Source organism: Talaromyces marneffei, chromosome 3, assembly GCF_009556855.1.
Source record: "Talaromyces marneffei chromosome 3, complete sequence".
Classification (NCBI taxonomy): domain Eukaryota; kingdom Fungi; phylum Ascomycota; class Eurotiomycetes; order Eurotiales; family Trichocomaceae; genus Talaromyces; species Talaromyces marneffei.
Genome location: NC_072350.1, coordinates 1,504,234 through 1,517,286, shown reverse-complemented (window position 1 = coordinate 1,517,286; position 13,053 = coordinate 1,504,234). Strand labels below are relative to the sequence as shown.

The window sequence follows — 13,053 nt, the reverse complement described above, 5'->3', positions numbered from 1 at the left end:
CACAACGAGGACAGAACAACTCATCTGACCAAGCACAATCTGCTAACAAGCTCGCTTTCGTGGGGGCAGTTGTATTACATACAAAGAACAAAGTACGTATCGCAATCCTCGCCCGGGGAGTGTCGGCAAAATTGCTTATTTCGACTGCCGCCTGAACCAGCTGAACTGGTTCACTCTACTTTGTACTTTGGTTATTCACGAGGCAATCGCGGGCCACTGATTTCCAGATTTATGTCTCTGGCGCTATATCGTATCGGCTCTGCCGGATTTCTTTTAGGCGAACAATTCAGACGCACTGGGAAATACTGGAGTCGCGTGAACGGGATATTTAGTTTACCGGGCACTGCGCCAAAGCCGCCCCGCCTAGGGCTACCCCTGAGAACGCCTAGCCAATTCCGTTATAGGGCTCCCATAGACGCTCCGCATAGGCGCTCCCCCACCAGCTCCCAGGGCCAAAATAGGCGCCCCCCACTGGAGACCAAAGCCACGTGATACTTGGTGAGTAATCTGTCTTGAAGCACCGCATAACAGCTACCAAAACCCTAAGTTCGGAATGCCCATTGATTACCCTAAGAGGAACATTCCTGCAGGTTACCAACTTATCCGCCATTTCTCTCGACAGGAGTGTTTCCATCGCGAATTCTTGTCTACATTTGGAAGGCGTTGTTTTGTAATACCGTAATGTTGATAGAAATTTGTTGAAAGTAATTCTCAAACCTTTGGAAATTTGAACCATATTCATGCAATACCTAGCTGACCTGACCCGAACTTTTGTCTCTTTTCCATACCCCGGCGATGAAAGAAGATCTTGTCCCGCAATGATATCAATTAAAGTACAGCTCAACCCAGAGAGAAATCGTCAACAAAAACAGCAACAAACCCATAATATACAAGTCGTAAAAGTTCGTGACGTCATAACAAAAACACACTCGCTCGCTTGAAAAGACAAAGGTCAAAAAGGAAAGACGACACACGACACACAGATCGGATAAGATGTTGGGTTTGTAATTGAGTAGAATTTTATTGTCCGTGTATAGAGTAAAGTCTTCCAGTTATCTCTCAGGCCAAAACAAGAAAAGGAGACACTGTCGACTGCCCGGACTGCGGCTGGGGAATCGAGGGGATTGGCGATTGTACTAGGGGAAAATCTAAAATTGCAGCATGTGGGATGGAAATTCTCATTTGTTCCAGTTGGTGTAGAACGGATGTCAATGGAATGTCAAATCTGATTCGATAGCATATCATCTCTAGCACGAAGATAGATGCGAACCGAATCGTCGGAAAAAGAATCAAAGACGAAAATCGCAAACGACTCCACACCGGCAACTGTAGTGATGGGAAAGTATGAATATCGCACGTCTGGGTGATGTCCGTATATGTATAGGTGTAGGTGTAGGTAAAGTAAACTCCGAATCCGGCGCCAACGCTGGCAATTCGAGATAGATGACAAATGAACGAGATGAGTCAATCATCTCTTCTAGCCACTTTGGTGCCTCAACTTGAAACCCTCCTCTCTGATATGGTGAATGTCATAACTCGTAAGATGCATGGACGAGGCTGACGGTTGATCGACGATGATATGAGGTTGACTGGTAATAGGAAGAACATCTGCAAGAGGGGTTAGCTAGGTGGATCTATATAAGCCCACGAGTCTAGAAACATACTGTTGACAACAAGCCTCTTCCGGCAAAAAGTCGACGAGGAGACATTGAAACTATGTACGAACCCCTTCAGAAGACTGAGTACTTGTACTTCGTCCAGTCCGCTGTGGCGGTAGAGCAGTACCGGCGCCAGCAAGGTTGCTCACAGGCGACGTATTGCTTTGGCCGCTGTTTCCGCTACTACGGTTATTGCTGTTGTTAGGACGGCTGAGAATGTTATCTCCTTCCCGGGTGAATGCTTCGAACTGGAGCTGGGTATACTGCAGCATCACCCGGTTGTAGTCGTCAACGGAAGCATGGGGGTCAATGCCAGTGGTACGGCCCGAAATGTGCTCGGAGGGTAGACCTTCTGCTGGATCTATCGGCATTGGAAGCGTATGCATTGCTCAGTCCCTCTAGATGTGTATCAGTAAAAGGGGATACTTTCATTTAATTTCATTTTCCCATTGACGATTGTCTCAGACCATCTGCGGTCATCCTCTCTTTACTCATCTTGAGCAGTGGGGAGAATACACAACGGAATCCTTACAGATAATTGCAAAAAAGTGTTCAACCAGACTAATGCCCTCGGTGGTCGCTATGCAACTATGGGGCCGAATCACGCATAAGATTTTCGGCCTGAGGAGGTAGTGCAGGGTATGATGGCAGGTTTTGATGAAGACAACACAACAGGTATCAACCCACTAGGACGTACGCAAGGCGTATCGAAAGGAGTCGTATATCGGTGGAATAAGGAAGTTGTAGAAAATAAAGAAGTCAAAGTTTGAGATCAGGTGGAAGGTAAGGAAAGGAAAATCTTGATTAAATAAGGAGCGCCTTCTCCTCGACAGCAGCCACGCACTGGCAGGAAACAGCCAATTGCAAGACCAGTCCGGAAGGGGGAATGATTAGCGATGGTCTGTGATGTCTGCTTTTGATAGGGTGACGATATCACAGAGACCAACGATGCGTTCCTTAATTTTTCGGTGAGAATCGTCACACACGTCTTCGCGTGCATCCATCGAGTGGAGTTAGCGACCCCGTCACTCACTTGGAGTCAGATGGACCCCGATGGCTCGAGCGGTCATCACCAGTCAAGACTACTCCGTAGTAAGTTAGTGAGTGGCCTACGCGGGGGGTTGACGTTTATTTCTATAGAGTATGTATGGGACGAGAAGTCCAGTGGTTCCTTCCATGAGGTCATCCGTCAACAGTTATGCTATAGCCTATGAGGGACCGCGGTCTGTGGAGCGATACATTCTAGTCCACAAACAGAGATTTCTTTGCCTAGCCAAGGGAACATTGGTACGTGTCATTCTACCAGTCCTATATAATTGACTGTCATGGTATGTATATATATATGCCTTGGTCCGACAACCCAGTATGACTGACTGTGCTAGGGCTATCCAACCCATCCGTCGAATTCACCCATTCTTGTACTCCGTCAATTGGCATCACGACCCCACGAGTTTGAAGCGATATACAACAACAGAAGAATACCACGTCACAGGGTCACAACTGTACCTGGCTAGAAGGCCCTTCGTGCTCCATACATGACCCGTCTCGACCATATTTTGGGTACCGATGCTACAAACAAGTTTCTGATATCCCCCCTGTTTTCGGTGCTGGTCTTCAGCGCCTTTCGTTTTTTGATCCTGCATCCGATAACACACACTGTTAAACTGAGCCATTCATAATCACATTGAATTGATCAGATTGAACATACTATGTCACTCTTCAGATAAATGATGCATGCAGCTCGTGACGTCGCGGCTGCTTCGTTCTCGATGCTAGCGCCGAGCCTGACGTCATTCTCCATGCCTATTGCCCTTTTGGGAAAGGGTGGCTTGCATTACGGGCACTATTCCTGATCTGGACGCCCCATCCACCCCTTCGGCACCGTTCTGGGCTCGAGGTTTCAGTCAGTTCAGTCAGTCAACTCAATAAGTAGTACTATGTAAGATGATCAGTTTCTTAGAAAGTGAGATAGACGAACCGTGTTCAAGAATTGAATCTTGATATACTACTGATCGAACATCCGTCATTATAATGCACCATCCTCGTACGCCCCGGAGTGAGCCGGTTTCAAACTTCCCGGAAGTTGATATCCCACAGACCACACAATACGTAAAACAAAGTACCATAGAATCACAAAACCAGTGCTTCCATTTGAAAGTATTGTATCCGTATATTCATTGCATGTATAACCAATCCTTTTCAGTAGTGCATATAAGAAAACAGCGCTCCTTACAATCCCGCAAATGTCAGACAATACGCGCCAGGAAGTTCGTTAAACCGAGAACATGTCCCATTGATGCCAAGCATATAACATATATCGCAATCTCATGATCATACATATCCTAGACACAAACCAATTAGCTTCCGGCCATCATATCAATTAAGCCCGTAGGTAGGGGCAACTCACCTTTCCTCGCCCCCTGGAAAAAGAATCGCACAATAAACACCTGCAACCCAGCCATCGAAACCATCATCAAACTCTCAATAACGCTAAAGTTGAAAATCCGTCTCTCGGTGCTGCGCACGGTGCTGAAATTACGGTTCTCTCGCGTACGGAAGTATTTCTGATTTCGTGAGATGGTGGATAGAAGGTGAGACACCTTTGTGATGGATTCTTCGATGGTGTTAGCTTGTTCGGGGCTGGCGCCCTGTCGGGATGGGAGTTCGGCTTTTGTTTCGTTTTCGACCTTTTGCAAGTCATATTAGCTGTGCGATTTCGTCACCGAGATTCATGGGTGGAAAAAGGGAGACATACCGCAATCTCGAAATCGACCAGCTTCTCCGCAAAAGTGGACATTTCGTTGCTGAAGCAGAAGTTATATTCGCCGACGCTCTGTGCAGTAAACACGAAATCGCCCTGTCGTTCTTTGACTCCTTCCAAAATCACTTTGTCAAGGGGTCCGGTGACCTGGTAATCAATATCGAAGGAACCGCCGGATTGCACCTGTTCGGTTGTCGCATCGGTTAGTCGCCATCGTTCAACAATGGACATATATAGATCAATTGAGATTCCGTGTTGGAGAGTAGACATACAGCAAAGTAAAAGGCCACCTTGACATCCTTCTGCGTCACATCGGCATGAAAGCACGCTTTCTCATGGGCCTCGAGTTTGTACGTCAACGCGGTCGCTGAGACGGATGGAATCAGCGTGGCCAACAGGCCCGCCACAATGTTCGTAGCGCGCATTGTATATGTGTTATCTTGACAATTGTCGCAAGAGAATAATGCGAGCTGCGAACAATTCGATCGGATTATTTTGTTGTTTGGCTTTCTCCTGAAATGGCGGAAATGGACAGCTAGCGGGTTTGGTGTTTGTTGTGTTTGCATCTTTGGTGCCTGAGGCATGGATAACCTTATCGAAAAATCCACGCCGAGCATCCTTCCAAATTCAAACTTAAATGTACAGTCCTGAAAAAGTCAGCATTATACGCTGCTCATAATAGCGTAAATAATATATGCTGAATATATGCTGAATATATGGCTTGCTGCATGGGCACATACGACTGAGCCGTTCAAGGTGCTTCTTCGGTCAGGGGGCCAGGACTAGATTATGTCAAAGAGCTTTTGCTTCATTAACATAGGGCAACACAAGCTAAAGAAATTTTACCTACTGAGAAATCAAAGATAGGCTTTGCATAAAGGTGCGTTGAGGGTTATCAAGCCCAGTTCTACGTATATTGGTTGCATTGTGCATTCTAATTAAATAAGTACATAGTATTTGAGAGAATGTATCAGCCATGAAATAGGCATTTGCCCTTCACAATGGTTCAACATTGTATTAGTTTGTTTCGAAAGAAAAATAGTAGTATTCTGCCTAAAGATTTTTTTGTCCCGAGTGTTTCAAGTCCAGAGGTGAGCTTAAGCAGCTGCAACGGCCGTGGCTCCAAATAGTCTTTCTCTCTTCAAGAGAGCCCCCATCAGAAAACATAATGCTCCTGCAGCAATCACCAGAGCATAAATGTGACTAATAGAGTCAACAATGAGCTCAATTGCCTGGCCTCGAACATCACTTGACAAACTGTTGAACAAAGTGCTCTGAGAACCTGCGACAGCACCTTTGATCTGGTCCATGGAGAATCCCAAAGGAGTAAGAAGCTTGCTCAAATGGTTGATAGTGACGTTCTGGAATACAGTGCCAGAGATAGCAAGGGCGATGACCAAACCTCCGATTTGAGCGACGTTGATAAACCCGATTGATGCTGCCATGTCTTGTGGTGGGACCTTGGATGGTGCCACACTGTAGCCTATCTGGGCGATCAATCCAGCGCCGATGGCGATCAAGACTGAGAAGCCGTAGATGGCGCCAACGGTGGTACCGGCTTTGACGGTGTACATGAGTGAGGCACCGACGAGTAGGAATGCTCCACCAATGAGGTAAAGGGCGATGTAGTATCCCAGGAATCCCAAGAATTGACCAGATCCCATAATGAAAACGCTGAGTACGATTATAAATGGCAACAGTCGTACTGCGGATTCAATTCCGTTGTCACCATGCGAGAACTGGAACATGAGAGGAATGTAGTAAATGACGACGAACATAGCAGTTGATCCGCATGCCGTGCACATGTGCAATATGACCATGGTCCGAGAAGTGATGAACTGGATTGGGAACAACCGACGCTCGGGAGTGGTGAGGATCGCGAAGTACTGCTGGGCCATGAAGAGGAGAAGGATGACACCACAAACAACCAAGGTTGCAATTGTCCGTCCATCACTCCATTCCCACGAGACACCTCCGAATGTGAGTGCAATGACGAACGAGGAGTATAGTCCTGCAATGAGAGTTACTCCGACCCAGTCAAGCTCCTTCAGTTTTGTGAGTGTCGAAACATTTGGTTGAGGGTTAAAGCTTGGGATAGAAAGGAGACCTGGCGATAAAACACCAAAGATGACGAGATTGATGTAAAAAGCCTAAAAGACATCTTTTTAGCATTGACTATTGATGCGCCAGAATTTAAAACGACCTACCCATCTCCATGTGGCACTCGAATCGGCAAACGCACCTCCAATGACAGGTCCCAGGATTGTTCCAGCTCCCCAGATCACACCAGTGCCACCCATGTAAGCAGGTCGTTCGTTTTCCAGGGTATTGATGGCGATAAGGTTCAACATGCCGAGGTATAATCCAGCACCACCGACACCAGCAATGACTCGTCCAACAATGAGGGCGTTCATGTTCGGAGCGGCACCACAAACAGCACTACCGACGCAGAACACGACAATACTTCCAAGATGAACCCATTTGACGTCAAACATCCCGTAGGCTTTTCCACTGGAGGAGGGTGTTAGCTCACAAGAATTTCCAGGTATCATTTGATGAACTTACAAAAGCAAGATCGTGGCGACAGATCCCAAGGGGAAGCCAGTTCCGATCCAAGCAAACTGCCCTACCTCTCCGTAAGTGTCCAAAACAGCACTTTGGATATCTGCCGCGATTGTATTATCGAGCCCGTATAGGAAGATAGCACAGTAGAGGCCGAAACAGACTAGAATCCATCTCCATCCCGTCACCGCTCTCGTTTCTGGTTGATGGTCGGAGGATTCAGGTGTTGTTTGTTCTTCACCTTTCTTTGATGTCTCATTGGAAGTCTTGTTTTGGTATGAGCTTCCGTTCGAATCATCAGAAAGAGGATGCCGCTCAGTCGCAGCATCTGGTGCGGAAGCCATGGCGTATTTGGTCGGCGTTGTACCAGGAAATTGATTTTGAGATATAGGGAACGAGAGGCGAGCAAGATCTGACTCTAATCACTCTTCTCTTTGACTTCCAGAGGCCATTCATATACCCTATGTTGCAGGAAATGTTTGAGTTTGGGTAGAAAAAGTGATGCTGTGAACAACATGATGACGAACAAAAACATAGTGATCAGCGTATGCTATTGGATGCTAGCTGACAAATGAGTACAGGCTGACAAAAGAACTTGACGGACACCAGTGGGAGAACGAAGTGACATAAAGTCAGTTGCAAGAGAGCCGAATACGAAGCTAAAAAGGTGTGTGCCTGCCGTGTGGGAGACAGCCGTGTGGGAGGATGCCGCGCAGGGAGAATTCCCGAGTGGAGGCATGCCGTGTGGGAGGATCTGCCCCAGAATTCAGCCCGGGTGGAGACACTGGAGAGGGTTAAGGCAGGCCAGCTGACAAACCCAAACATGGAGTAACTAACTAACTATTCATACAATCAGTCTCGCTAGGCCAAACACAGCCAGAAAGCGCGAATTTCAGCTATAACCCGGGCGGCGGCGCCACCATGAAGTGGCTTGCACATCCCTGCAGCGGGCCGTGATAGGAGGAGGGTCCTTTCTACTCCGCGGCAACTACGCCGGAGGCACACAGCATCAAGCACTATCACGCTTTGCCCTTTTTTTTTGGGGGGCACGACCAACGCCTGAAGTGGAGGAATAAACTATGTGGCCCGCAGATCTGTGGCTCCAAATCCTATACTCAGGGCCAATATAGGGACTGCCCCGGCGAATGCCCAAACTCTTTCAGATGTCACGCCTTCGGCGACAACATTATTTCATGAGCTATTTCATCTTGTATCGGGCAATGAGCTAACCACACCTCCTGCACCGGGCGAGGTTTATGGGCTTTTGCAGGGCGAGGCAACTAATCCCAATATAATCGTGGGACTCGATTTTGAAACACTTCAGAGAACCCAGAGTCTTTTGCTCTGGCTGCCATAGCATACGACTACACACTCAACTAGCCACCTGACAATGCTGGTAATAGAATCGAGTTTGAAGCTAGCTATACTACACAGGGGTAACAGAAACGCACTCCCTTTAATGTCTGTTATACGCAGGGACATTTAAACTTAATACTAAAATCGAATTTTGGAACAATATACAACATACAATGCCTGCATCCATTCTCCCTCTCCATCTATTAGGATACTATATCGTTAATATAATATCCGTAATATTCCAAAACCATTGCCCAAGCGCCCTTGATGTAACTATCATCGTTTCTTTTTCCATCAGGGTCGATCTTCTGTAGTAGATCCTCAAACCATTTAATTAAAACATTATTCCTACTTTCCTGAGCGAGAGCCGCAGCATCTAGTCCATCCTTATTTTTTGCACAGACAAATATCACGGCTTTGTAAACAAAGATCAAATCCTCCTTAAAATCCCACTCCCATTCGTCGGCTGGGGGGTTTTCATCATTGTGGTCCTCGTCATGAACCCAGTCATGATGAAGGAGTCTATAAACGGCTTTTGCGCCCTGGAGGCTACCGTGGCGAGCTGCGACGTGAAGAGCAGTATCCCCAGCGAGATTCTGATGCATCATCAAAACCCAGAATGATCCTAATGGCCTCTTATCATTACCGCACCTTTTACCCCAGCATCCAAGTATACCACTCAAAAACCTAGTGTTTCCAACCGACGCCGCGCGATGAACGACCGAGTCTCCCGTAACAGGGTCAATAGCCGCAAGAAGATCAAGAGGCCCGTAACCAGTTGAAATCGGTTTATCCTCTGTGATTGCAGAGTCTAGAAGCTCCTGAACACCATTCTCTAGCATGAAACTTCTGAGATTTTCGTCATGGAGAGGCAGTTCCGGTTTAGGCACCAGACGTGGCGGTGGGGGGCGACGCGGAACGCATCGTTTCGATTGCAATTGGCGGCCCATTGTAAGGAAAGGAGCAGACTCACTGATATTGAAAAGAAAATAGTTGGGAAGAATATACTGTCTCGCATGCTCAAGTATTTATATTACCCCCACCTTGTCTGTCCCCTTGACCCCCCTCCGTACTTTAGGCCTACGTGGATGTGGCGTATTTCCAGTACTCAGTGCTCTAAATATTTGGCTAAGGCTGTCTTATAGTTTACTATTTCAGGCCTTCTATATGAATTAGGGTGGTGGAGTTTGGTAGGCTTGCACGGAAGCTGACTTGACACATCTTTAGCCCATTAAGGCTGTAGAGCCTCATAGAACGTAACTGATATATGTACACCAGAAAGCGAAAATAGCTGTTCTCATAACTAGTCCAATAAGTTGTCTACCTAGATGAGAAGTGTAGCACAATCAATAATATAACTAGATGGGATCAGCCGGGCAACCCTAGCTATCCAAGAAATCACACCTGATATATATTGAGATATGCATATTAAAGGCTGTCATTAGTTATGAAGTATCTACTATCTATCACTAAGGTAGCTAATTTAAATCAGTCTCTAGATTAATCAATTGTTAGGTGCTTTATCACTTATCACATTAATAGTAAGCTATTTCCTATATATATTATCTATCAACATCAACATGAGGTCAGCTCATAACAATTGAATAGCCTTTCTACTGGAACCTCAGAGGCTAGAATTGCTAGATAATCTCTAACAGCAGCTGCTATCCTAGGATATTCATCCTTATTTATCCGCCATTAATTACATGACTAATTCAGATCCTTCATATCATTTATATTAACCCAGGAGCTATTAAGATAGCGATCCATATCAGAAAGCAGAGGTTGATTGCATAGCTGTAACCTCTTTAGTAACTAGGACTCTATATCACTGTGCTCAGTACTACGCTCCAGCCGAGATTACTCTATAGATGAGCTTGATCCTATAGTGGCAGCTGAGTAGTTAGTTAGTTAACTTAGCTCTATAGTTAATGTGCTAAGCTTAACTTCTAAGATAGCTTTAATACTAACTTAAAGTCATACGATACTGCTGATCTAGAAGAAGGGCTTTGTCATATCTACAGCTAAGTGATCTGCACCTAAGAACCATGCCAGTTACGTAGTTCTTCAGGGTGTCAATCTAAGATGGACTAAAGATGCACGATTATATTAGTCGAAACTCAATCAAATATACCCTACCTCAATGTAGACGCACTTAATCGCAAAAGTTTCTCCATTCAGTCAATTCAAAGCAGACTTTATGCAAAGTCTCGGACACCTCACTAAGCCCTGTCGGAACCACCTTGTCTATACAAGAGTCCTATTAAGATATATCTTATAATATAGTTAATTATGAATATATCTAGAGTCAAATATTACCTAAATGCGCATGAATTCAACGGTGTGGCTGCGGGGAGCCAGGCTCTGCGTATGCATCAATTGACGTCCAACATTGGACCACGCTACTTTTTAACATGTTGTTCATGCATCTAGTGAGCTCTTGTCTTAAAGGCTCATACTACATATACCGCAAAAATTTCTTCATTTGGTCATTAGTATCCATGAAACCAGCGATCTGCAATCTTTATCAACATCACCTGCATCGCTGGGACAGGGGTTCCACGCCTAGCAATCCCATTGTTTCTTATTTTTGAGCATTGTGCTCCGTATAGTCGTTGGAATGCTCAAATAAGGGCGCATCGCGCAAACCAACATTGAAAGCAACAATATTAGTCGCCCGAGAGTTGCCCGTACCCTCCATGACACCTGCAATGATATTGACCGCAGACACGATTAGATTAGGGCTTGTGGTTTCCTCAAGAGGAAATTACAAATCACAACAGCCTCACGATTTCGCAACGAGCTCTTACTATTTTCAAGGGCAACATTTCACAGAATTTACGTCACACCTTGAGGTCTTATTCCATTTCATGTTGAGGACAGAGATAGCAGGAGGACCGGATGAAAATATCACGCCATCACCAAGATTTGGAAGCTGTGAACGATTCGACTCAGGACCCCAACTTTGGCGTGGTCTGCAGTTCACTTTGCTTTATCACCTGCAACCTGTACTCTACCAAATCTATACACCTCATCCGGACTTCTATTAAGTACTTTAGAGCATCGACATCAACAATATCATGGCAACTCCCGAGTCCCCTTTACACCTCATAGTTATCGGTGGCGGCCTCTGCGGCCTGTCAGCTGCGATCGCAACCCGCCTCGCCGGCCACAATGTCACAGTCCTAGAATCCGTACCGGCCTTCCGCGAGGTAGGCGCCAGCCTCCAAATTACGCCCAACAGCACACGCCTCTTGAAGGCATGGGGTCTAGCTGATACTCTAGGTTCTAAAGCTGCTACTCCCAAATACTTCCGCATGCGCAGGTACAACGGTGACCTGCTCGCCGAACGCACTCAGTATACAGAGGAGATAGAAGGTCGGTATGGATCACCGCTGTTGTGTCTGCATCGTGCGGATTTACAAGTCGCTATGGCAGAGAAAGCGAAGGAGTTGGGAGTTGACATTAAGCTTGGATGTAAAGTTGAAAGTGTGAATTGGGATGAAGAACAGGCCCGAGGGCCAGCAGAAGGTGAGATAAGCGTAAGTATAGAAGGGAGTGAGCAGGTGAGGGGAGACATTGTGCTTGCTGCGGATGGTATTTGGTCAGAGACCCGTCAATATCTGCTAGGAAAAGACATAGGACCAAAACCCACCGGCGATTTGGCGTACAGAATCCTGCTAGACAGAGAGAGCATCACAGATGATACACTAAGAACCTGGTTGGGTTCTCCAGGTATCAATATCTGGGTTGGACCTGAGGTACACGCGGTGGGTTATAGTATCAAAGGAGGTCGATGGTTGAATCTAGTGCTTCTGGTGAAAGATAACTTGCCGGAAGATGTGATGAAGGCCGAAGGTGATTTGGCTGAAATGAAGGCAATATTTCAAGATTGGGATCCAATGTAAGAAATCCTACACTATCATCCAGCCGGTCATACTAAAAATGATTTTGCATAGTCTGACCCAATTCTTGGAGCACGTGGAGAAGGTCGATAAATGGCGCCTGAATTATCGTACGTAAAATATCTCTTCATACATAACTCACATCTAACGCATTTGTTCCAGTCGAACCGCTGCCTTTCTGGAAATCAAAATTAGGAAGATTTCTGCTAGCGTCAGTATAAATCCTGTCACCTTCAGGTGTAGTTATCCGATAGCTGAGATTAAGTATCAAACAGAGGAGACTGCGCTCATCCCATGCTACCTTACATGGCACAAGGCGCCAACTCTTCTCTAGAAGATGGCGCCACAATTGGAGTCTTGCTTTCAAAGGTTAACCGAAGAGACCAAATCAGCGCTGCGATGGCAATGTACGACGCAATCCGGCGACCCCGGATTGACCAGCTTGTCCAAGAGACATTCAAGCAGGGCAAGGAACATCATCTGGCCGATGGAGCGGAGCAAGTCAAAAGAGATCTGTTGCTTAGAAAGTCCTTTGAGAAGCCTACAAATGGAGAGAAGACATGGTACGTCGCTCTGGAAGATGTTAAGTAATAGGGAGACCTTAGCTGATTGTATAGGACACATCCTAAAATCCAACCTTGGATCTATGGATATGACGCATATACAGAGGTAGAGAAAGCATACGGCCTGCATCCTTTCTAAAGGCGTTTAGAAAGGCCGCTGGTATGGTGTTTTTGGATGGAAGCGAGTTTGTTATAAACATTGCGTAAACACATACGTAGGTATTCCTTGCATCACTTTGACTTGATAT

The 13,053-nt window shown here is 46.1% G+C and overlaps 5 protein-coding genes across 5 annotated transcripts; 1 reads left to right on the top strand and 4 right to left on the bottom strand.

The window, feature by feature from the left end:
- Nucleotides 1-1,477: 1,477 nt before the first annotated feature.
- On the bottom strand, nt 1,478-2,044 carry EYB26_004289 (uncharacterized protein; the record flags this gene model as incomplete). Its single annotated transcript, XM_054263583.1, has 3 exons — nt 1,478-1,608; nt 1,665-1,680; nt 1,727-2,044. 3 exons carry the CDS (start codon nt 2,042-2,044, stop codon nt 1,478-1,480), a joined length of 465 nt encoding a protein of 154 aa, XP_054119558.1.
- A 1,945-nt stretch (nt 2,045-3,989) lies between these two features.
- Nucleotides 3,990-4,844, bottom strand: EYB26_004288 (uncharacterized protein; the record flags this gene model as incomplete). Its single annotated transcript, XM_054263582.1, has 4 exons — nt 3,990-4,000; nt 4,066-4,345; nt 4,414-4,602; nt 4,692-4,844. 4 exons carry the CDS (start codon nt 4,842-4,844, stop codon nt 3,990-3,992), a joined length of 633 nt encoding a protein of 210 aa, XP_054119557.1.
- A 672-nt stretch (nt 4,845-5,516) lies between these two features.
- Nucleotides 5,517-7,325, bottom strand: EYB26_004287 (uncharacterized protein; the record flags this gene model as incomplete). Its single annotated transcript, XM_054263581.1, has 3 exons — nt 5,517-6,569; nt 6,627-6,930; nt 6,985-7,325. 3 exons carry the CDS (start codon nt 7,323-7,325, stop codon nt 5,517-5,519), a joined length of 1,698 nt encoding a protein of 565 aa, XP_054119556.1.
- Nucleotides 7,326-8,540: 1,215 nt separating this feature from the next.
- EYB26_004286 (uncharacterized protein) lies at nt 8,541-9,287 on the bottom strand (the record flags this gene model as incomplete). Its single annotated transcript, XM_054263580.1, has 1 exon — nt 8,541-9,287. One exon carries the CDS (start codon nt 9,285-9,287, stop codon nt 8,541-8,543), a length of 747 nt encoding a protein of 248 aa, XP_054119555.1.
- Nucleotides 9,288-11,417: 2,130 nt separating this feature from the next.
- EYB26_004285 (uncharacterized protein) lies at nt 11,418-12,944 on the top strand (the record flags this gene model as incomplete). Its single annotated transcript, XM_054263579.1, has 5 exons — nt 11,418-12,241; nt 12,297-12,352; nt 12,405-12,453; nt 12,518-12,805; nt 12,860-12,944. The coding sequence occupies 5 exons, from the start codon at nt 11,418-11,420 to the stop codon at nt 12,942-12,944; spliced, it is 1,302 nt and encodes a 433-aa protein (XP_054119554.1).
- Nucleotides 12,945-13,053: the final 109 nt, after the last annotated feature.